General features: G+C 46.7%; 1 protein-coding gene across 1 annotated transcript; it reads left to right on the top strand.

Moving 5' to 3' along the window:
• The first annotated feature begins 253 nt into the window (after window positions 1-253).
• CST8 (cystatin 8) lies at window positions 254-6,071 on the top strand. The gene is made up of 3 exons (XM_069496125.1): window positions 254-487; window positions 2,460-2,573; window positions 5,988-6,071. Exons 1-3 carry the CDS (start codon window positions 254-256, stop codon window positions 6,069-6,071), a joined length of 432 nt encoding a protein of 143 aa, XP_069352226.1.
• Window positions 6,072-8,341: the final 2,270 nt, after the last annotated feature.

Below are 8,341 nucleotides of genomic sequence, written 5' to 3' on the forward strand. Positions count from 1 at the left end.
GGAGGATGCTGGTGGCAGAGACTCCTTTATTGGGTCTGTGGGTGGGTTTCCTTGGAGAAGGAAAGGGCTAAAGGGTGACCGTAATGGTTCTGTCTTGAATCCAGCTGGGCTGATGCTGAGAGAAGGCAGCGTGTGGCAGTAAGACCCTTGGATCCGCAGTGGCAGCAGCGGCAGCAGCCACCCCACCCCACCTGCAGCTCCAGCCCCGAGAGGACCAGGAGGAGACTCACCTGTGCCTCCTGACTGAGGGACCATGAGCAGACCCTGGTGGCTCTCCCTGTTCCTCCTCACCCTTCCCATGGCCCTGGTGGCCAGCACAGACCCAGGGAAGAATGAGTTGACAACGCAGTTGAGGACATTTAAAACCATCAACACCACAAGCTCCAATGTGAAGCAGTGTCTGTGGTTTGCCATGCAAGAATACAACAAAGAGAGCGAGGACAAGTACATCTTCCTGGTGGCCAGAGTGCTGCAGGCCCAGCTGCGGGTAAAGGTGTTTTCTTCACATACGAGGGCATTTGCAGATGGGGCACAGAGTGAAGCCAGACTGAGAGAGTGGGCACATGGGAAAAGTACTGATGTACAAAAATCCTAAATATGTGAGTGCTTAGAAGTGTACCCACTCGCACAGTACCATAACAGCAGTGCACGTGCAGAGCACTTTCTGTATATGCTTAGACTGTTCTTCTAGGTACTTTGCATGTATTAACTCGTTTAACCTCAAAACTGCAAATTGAATATTCATGTATTCACTAAAGTGAGGAGACAAATCTAGCGCTGTGAATATTTTCCAATTCTGCTGTCACAGGCAATATTTTAACCCATCCACGTAACATGGAATGTGGGGTTGGACAGAGGCACAAAATTTTAAAAATTTTTTAATTCCACATTTATTTAGTGGAAGTGGAGACGTACCGATTTTCTGTTTATAAAAACGTGGCCTTCTTCACAGGGCCCTGAGATGCCCAACTCTAGGAGGCATTGCTTACTCGGATTCCAAGGGGCATGGTGCTCTCTGGAGTTTGCAACATGGTAGTCAGGGGCCTGCCTGCTCTACTCAGAGAAAGGTGCCCGTTGTTGGAACTCAGCCGACCATGAATATCAGCTTCAGTCAGTCGGGGGGTGGTGTGGCTGGCAATGACACCGTGAAAGGTGCAGGTTTGGGTTACAAAGATACTCAACCAATAGGTCATTGTTGGAGGGGCCATGGGAAAACATGAGTTAAAAAAAAAGTGAACTATGAAGGAGGCCGGGAACAAGAGTGCGGTGGTTAGGGATGCCCGCCGCAGTGCTGGGACACCATGGCTTGATCCCTGGGTCGGCTGCTTGCTAGGTACACAATAACTTAGTCTCTCTGTGCCCCAGTTTCCTTACTTGACAAAGAATGGGGGTGACAGCCTTACCCCAGAAGGCCGGGGTGCAGAGTAACTGGGCTGTTGACTGTGAGGGCCCGAGGCCGGCACTCGGAGGGTCTGCCAGGATGGTTATTGTACTCCTAGGAAGCTCTGTGGAGGGTCAGGTTCCCCTCCACAGTATTTTCAAGGTTTCCTAAGTACAAACCTATCTCCCAAACCCTGCTGGTACCTCTTGATGTTGTCAAACCAGCTTCTCCCCTTCAAGACAGGCCAGAGTCTCCTCTGTTAACTCTTTGGAGCTTGGCTAAGATCTAACACAGCCTTATTGACGCGCGGAGAGAGCAAAGGACAGTGAGTCCAGGTGAACCTGGACCTGACTAGCAGACATCCCTTTGTCTCCTACTGTAATCCGTTACCGCCAGATGAAAGCAGATTTAAAGGGATAGCATGACTAGCTTTAACTGCATTCCATCATCAATGAATTCAGTAAATGCTGATTCCTTACTGTAAACCTACAGCTGTTCTACTCATTAAAGATGCAACAGAGGACAAGGCAGACGAATTCAGGCCTGCAGGGTCTGTGTTCTGAGCTGATGGCAGGGACCTTGGGTGAGGAAACCCCAAAGGGTGGGAGATTTTACAGGAGTCTGAGGGGTGTGTATATGAAAGGGATTGGGCAGGGGGGCCAGTATGGCTGAGGGGGCTGTCATCTCATCAGGCCCAGGTGAACCTTAGCATCTCTAGCCCAGGAGAACTGATGGTTCTGAGGACCCCTTACTCCCCCCGTATCCTTCATAGAGCATACAGCATACCCCAAATTTTGGGATGGAAAATGGAATTAGGTCTTGCCTTTAAGGAGGCCCTAAACTGGAGAGGAGCCTGTTCCCCAAGTGTCTAGCTCCAGGTGGCTCCCGGGGTTGTCACTTGTCTCTGTGTGCAAAGGACTCCAGGCAGTGGGTATCCCAGGCTTTCCCCTAAAGAAACATCTGGGAGCGGGGAGGGGAGAAAAGGGGAGAGGATGAGAGAGTGATTTTTGTGTTTGTCAATGCTTTTTTATAAAAATAAGACTTTTTTGAATAAAATTGCACAATTGCTAATTGACAGGTCACACATTGTCTGGAATACATTATTGATGTTGAAATTGCTCGCAGCAATTGCAAAAAGATGTCAAGCAATAATGAAAGCTGTGCCGTTCAAAGAAACTCTAAACTGGAAAAGGTAGGTGACAAACCAACTGTCAGCGATGACCTTGGCAGCTCTGAGCCCCAGACGGAACACGCTGGGATGCCTGGGCCCTCGCTTTGAGGTCTGGGTGGTTCCAATAACTTTATTTGATTGCCTGTGGTCAGCCCCAGATCGGTCACTTCTGTGGCCTTCAGAACAGAGGACACAGGGACACAGGACGTGGTGGAACCCTTGGGGTCTTTGCCCCATCCTCGTCCTAGGGACAGGATGTTGTGGAGGCCACTCTTACCTCAAGGGCTCCATTGACTCCGGCCTTTTGATGCAGGAACATTGGCCAACACATATTCACTGGAAATCTGTCCTCTTGGGAGACCAGCCACCCACTGTTGCTGGTGCACGGCTGCTTATCCCTGTACGGGCATAAGGACATTCATTCATTCACTCATCCACTCGTATAAACTTACTGAGCACCAGGCACTATGTACGTTGTACCAGGCCTATTCTGGGTGCTGTCAATTAAGCAATGACTAGACCAGACAGTGTCCCTGCTGTCACGGGCTTACCATTGATTCTTGCTGGCCTTATCCAGGGTTTCCACAAAGGTCAGGGAAAACCCAAAGACTTCACCTGAAGGGCTGACTTGACCCAGGGACTTTTGGCATCAAGCCTGTATTTCTTGGTCTCAGAGTTGGGAAAGAGCCCTGTATTGTTTGTCCAACTGTGCTTAGTCCGAGACTGGCAGGGGCCCCAGGCATTCTGCAGGTTTGCCCAGCAGGGTTATCTTTGCCCCTTTCCTTACACTGGTGGTTTGCCAGTGTGAACAGGCATCAGAATCACCTGGGGCAGTTGATAACCCCAGATGGATGGGTCCTACCTGCAGAGTTTCTGATTCAGTAGGTCAGGAAATGGAGTCCAGGAATTTGCATTCTTAACACGTTCCCAAGTGGAGCTGCGCCTGCTTCTGGCATTGGGATCCCATGTTGAGAACCACCACTTTCTCTACGGCCATGGCACAGGAAATGCAAATACAACTAATGACACGGATTCCCATTATGTGTGGCAAAAACTGCCTCCTATACCCTTAAATTAGACAAGTCCTACCATTTCCGAGTAATAGCAGGTAACCCATCAGGACAAACTTTTAAGCTGTGAGCATGTCCTAATGCTATCTGATCTTTTATGTTTGCTTTATCTTTTATTAGTATTAGGAGTATGGCTTTTTTAAGTTTATATTTTATCCTGTTTTGGAGGGGATTATCAGAAAGTTGTTACTTTTGCTTGTTTGAAGAAAATATTAAAGAAAATTTAGGAGACTTGTCCACAGGGAGCCCACTTGTGCCTAAGATTTCCGTGACTCTTCTTGGTTTTTAAGGCATACTTTTAGAAAACATTTATCAGTAGTGGAAACTTTCTTCCTCTCCAAGCCTTTAGGATAATGCTGAAGAGTAATAGTACTGGACAGTTTTGCTTGTTCCCAGCTTTAATAGAAATGTCCCCACTATTTATATTCTACTATTAAATATTACATCAAGTGCTGATTTCTGAAATTTCTTCAATTCTCTCTCTTTACTAAGAGCTATTTTTTAAATTAAGAATGTTTTCTTCTATCCAATGTTCTTTCAATATCTACCAAGTATATTGAATATTTTTCCTCTTTAACCTATTAGTATAATTAATTAAAATAATAGATTCCCCAAAATTGAGCCATTCTCACATTCTCACATCTGGAATAGGGTGTGCTTGTATTTGTGTGTTTGTGTGTGTGTGTTTCGCAGTTTTATGACTTTACTTGATTGCCAGTGGTTAGCTTTTATCCACATTGTCTGTAGGTTTTTGAAAGTGGGGACAGGTACATAGCTTACAAGGGTATTGAGTTTGGGGAACCTTCTTCCTCGGCATGTTTTCTAGGCAACTACACATGGATATGGCGTGGGACACTCCTTGTGTTTCGGCCTGAACAGCTTTGTTGAGATACACATCTTTGTTTCCATTTCTTTCATGGCAAATATCTGGATTTCTCTGAGTGCCCAAGGGACACGCTTCTTGAAAGCCACTCCCTGCATGTACCTGTGAACGTGTTGCTGTACTCTCTGGTACGCAGATGTGCGCTCTGTTGTTATCCTTATTATTATCTTTCGCAGGAGCCAGTCTGCTGGGCCCAGGCCGAAAAGGAAGAACGTGAAGGGTTCTGTCTGCAATTGCTATTTATTTGTTATTTAGAACACAGTGGGGTTTGATAGGCCACTTTTTAATTTAGAAATTTTGCTTTTATATGTATTAACTACTCTCAAACTCTCCCGATGCCCAGAATCACTTGGAGCATGTGGCAAACACACACACACACACACAAGCATACATACATGTATGTATACACACATGCACACATACACAAGTTCCATGGCCTTATCTCAAATCTACTGAATCAAAATTTCCCAGTTCAAACACCCACATGTTTTATATAACTGGGGAAATCTGGGAAGCACTCCATTAGGGACAGTAATTGTTTAATATAAAACTGTCTTTAATTTGCTAGTTTTTTGTTTAGGACATTTGCTGTTTATTTACTAGGTAAGTTTGGGTAATAATTCATTTCCCAGTTATATCTTGGTTCCAGGATTTTGCCGGAGCGGTAAATGAGAACGAGGTTTTTCGATCTTCTTCTGTGTTCTAGATCAGTGTAAAGACCAACGGAGATTTTGGTTTCCAAAGTGTGATGTAATTTGCTTACAAACCCATCTTGATTTAGTCTTTTCATTGCATGTGTCCAGTACTTATTCAGGGACTAAACTTCCTTCTCTCCGACTCCACCTACCTCTTAACTCCTGGAAGTGCCCAATATCTCCAGTCCACTTAAGACGCTGTTTGCTCTTTGCTGTTTTTCTCGTACTATTTTCTCTTTACCTATCCATCCAGCCATTCACTCATTCATTTATCTATTACCCACATATAGAATATCTTATTTGTCATTTCTATGATATTTTGAAAGGGAGAGAAGGGCTCTTTGGAACATAAGATATGGAAGGACCTAGAATCTTCTAAGTTGCTCTTATCCTGACTTCCTCGTTACTAGAACAAAGGGTTTATTTAATCATTAAAATAATATACATTAGTTTCTATCTAATATAGAATTGCTTTATTTACATTGTAGGAAGTGTTAAAGAGAATTGAAAATAAAGTCAAGTTTACCTGTAATCTCACACCAAAATATGATGATTGTTAACATTTGTTATCTACCCGTGGTTAGTAGGGCGCAGAGATCCCCCTGGGTGACTGCTGGTGGCTGTGAAGTCTGCAGCCTCCAGCTCTGCAGCCTCCTGGGATCATCCCTTGAAGGTGGTGAGCCCTCCCCCAGCACATTCCTAAGCTGACACTTAGCAATAGGACAATTTTTTTTTTTTCTTTTTCTTCTGACACACTGCTGATTTTTGTTGTTGTCGTCTTTTTCAGAAAGTAAGTTGCAGATTTTTCGTGGAAGCGCTCCCCTGGAATGGCGAATTCAATTTGATAAAGAAAGAGTGTGAAGACGCCTGACGGTGTTTGCACATCCCTCCAACCCCTGTGTCTACCCCTCTGTGTGGAAAAATAGCAACAGCCGGAGGAGGGCTGCTCCCAACATGCTTTCTGCATGCATGTCTCTCTGCTTGCCGTTTTGTGTTTTAGTCTTATAGTACGTGAGGACGGAAGATGGGCATGTCCAATTCCTCTTTCCTGGCGTTAAGAGTGGCCACTCAGCTTTGGCCAGCTTGATGGTCCACAGCCAGGGACAAGTTCATCACCGGGTACACAGAATAGAGGGAGGTCTGATTCCATTCCTCAGGGCAAATTAGAAGAGGAGTCCCTTTTGATTGGGTAACTGTCCCTCACAGAGGCCTGGACCCAGTGGGTTCCTTCTGGATGCCTCCTTTGGCCTGAGGCTCCTTCCTGTCCTGGGTAGACATGTCACCTTGGCTGGGCTCCCTTGTGGCAGACTGACAGCCCTTCTGTGTGGGATCTCTGGGGATTGGGAGGATTTATGTTTCTTCCCATGTGAATGTAAACAATGGTCACCAAGAGACAGGGGTGAGGGCAATAAATCCTGCAGGGTAAGCTGCGTTGTTCACACGTGTGCACGTGTGTGTCTGTGTGCCTGAGTGTGTGTGCGCGAGAGAGAGGGAGCCCCAGGCATTCTGCAGGTTTGCCGCTTTCCTAACACTGGCGGTGTGAACAGGTGTACAAAGAGGGGATTTGGGGAAGGAAGGAGGCAACAGGGGCAATAGCAGGAGATAAAATTCTCCTGAAGGAAGGGATCATTAAAGATAGGTGTGTCTAATGGGGATTGTTTAATGGGTAGAGCTTCTGTTTTGCAAGATGAAGAGTTCTGGAGACTGGTTGCGTAACAATGCGAATAGACAACATCACTGAACTGTACACTTAAAACGGTGAAGACGTTAAATTTGATGTTATATGCATTTCACCACAATTAAAAAAATAAAAAAATAGACATCTCTATTTTAAGCATAGTGTTCAGTATGATTCAGGAGGCCAATTGTATTTCAGATGTACCCAAGCAAGAGCCAGGTTTCACCTCGATGGCCTGGTAGGAGGCGGAGATTTCAACATTTCTGCCCCCGACAGGATGCGGTTGCAAAGCTCAAAGGCTGTTTGTTTCTTTTCCAGCTAATGGGTGTTTCACGGCTGGGGACCCGCCTTGGGGCCACAGGGACAAGTGGGCCGAATGAAGCCTTGCTTTTCCTTGGCCATCTCCTCCCCTGCAGCCCCTGCCGTGGCTCTCTCCTCCCCATTCCGCCACCGCCAGGCCCGCCCCCGCTGCTTTCCTCTGCCGAGGTGTCCACTCCGCGTCATTGTCTCCCTTCTCAAAGTCCCCGCCAAACTCTGGGACCAGGATTGGGGTCTGAGGCATATTTTTACATTCCTTGAGCTTAACACACGCATCCTGATTGAAAACCGTTCTTTCCTGTGGGCCAGGAAGTCTGAGTCTAGAATGGCTCCCCTGCCTCTCCACACAGACACATGACGCAGACGCGGTGACACACGTGGAACAGCAGGCACAGGAAGACCCACAACCCAGCCTCCTAGGGGCTGGCAGGAACCGGATCAACTTACAGCTCCTTGTGGCTCTTCTGGCTTTGTTGGACATGTGGAAGTGTCTTAGGAAAGATGAGAACAATGTCTTGGAATTATCTCTCCTGGGGACAGATGGGCAGGGACCACCGGGACGCAGATGTCTGGAGAAGACAAACATCAGGCAGTGTGTGACCATTGGGACATGGTGGAATGGGGGGACCACCCACCTGGGCTTGGTACTGGTCTGCTTCCTGCACGGGCTCAGAGACATACCATGTATATGTCTTTCTAAGCACAGATCTATTTCTGAGTATGTTTCTATTTATATTAAAATTTTATTTAATTTAACTTTATCCCTTTTAAACTTTCCTAATCACTTCCCTTTCATTTTCTCTCTCTCTAAACATGGCCCAGCTGAGATGAAATGCAAGTCAGGCCTCACTTCCCCCATCTGGCATTTAATGTCCTCTTTGCTAAGATGTTACAGGAGTATACATGTGTACCTATGATGGACTCACATGTACGCAGGCTTTCCCCGCCCTTTTTCAGAGAAGAGTCCGCTGCAACAGGACGCGCAGCCTCTGCTAGGTTCTCTTAAAGACCTGCCATGGAGATCCCTGGATGTCAGTGCTGTCTGGGCCTGGGGCACAGGACTACTGGGGGCACAGGAGGCTGTGGAAGTCAAAGAAAAGGGGTGTGGCCAGACAAGCTGTGTGGCCTTGGGTGCTGCCAGGCTC

This window comes from Eulemur rufifrons, chromosome 20, assembly GCF_041146395.1.
Source record: "Eulemur rufifrons isolate Redbay chromosome 20, OSU_ERuf_1, whole genome shotgun sequence".
In the NCBI taxonomy this organism is placed as follows: Eukaryota; Metazoa; Chordata; class Mammalia; order Primates; family Lemuridae; genus Eulemur; species Eulemur rufifrons.

Coding starts and splice junctions, on each gene's coding strand:
- CST8 (XM_069496125.1), top strand. CDS start 254: ATGAGCAGACCCTGGTGGCTCTCCCTGTTCCTCCTCACCCTTCCCATG. Junction 488..2,459: donor TGCTGCAGGCCCAGCTGCGG/GTAAAGGTGTTT, acceptor GCTAATTGACAG/GTCACACATTGTCTGGAATA. Junction 2,574..5,987: donor GAAACTCTAAACTGGAAAAG/GTAGGTGACAAA, acceptor CGTCTTTTTCAG/AAAGTAAGTTGCAGATTTTT.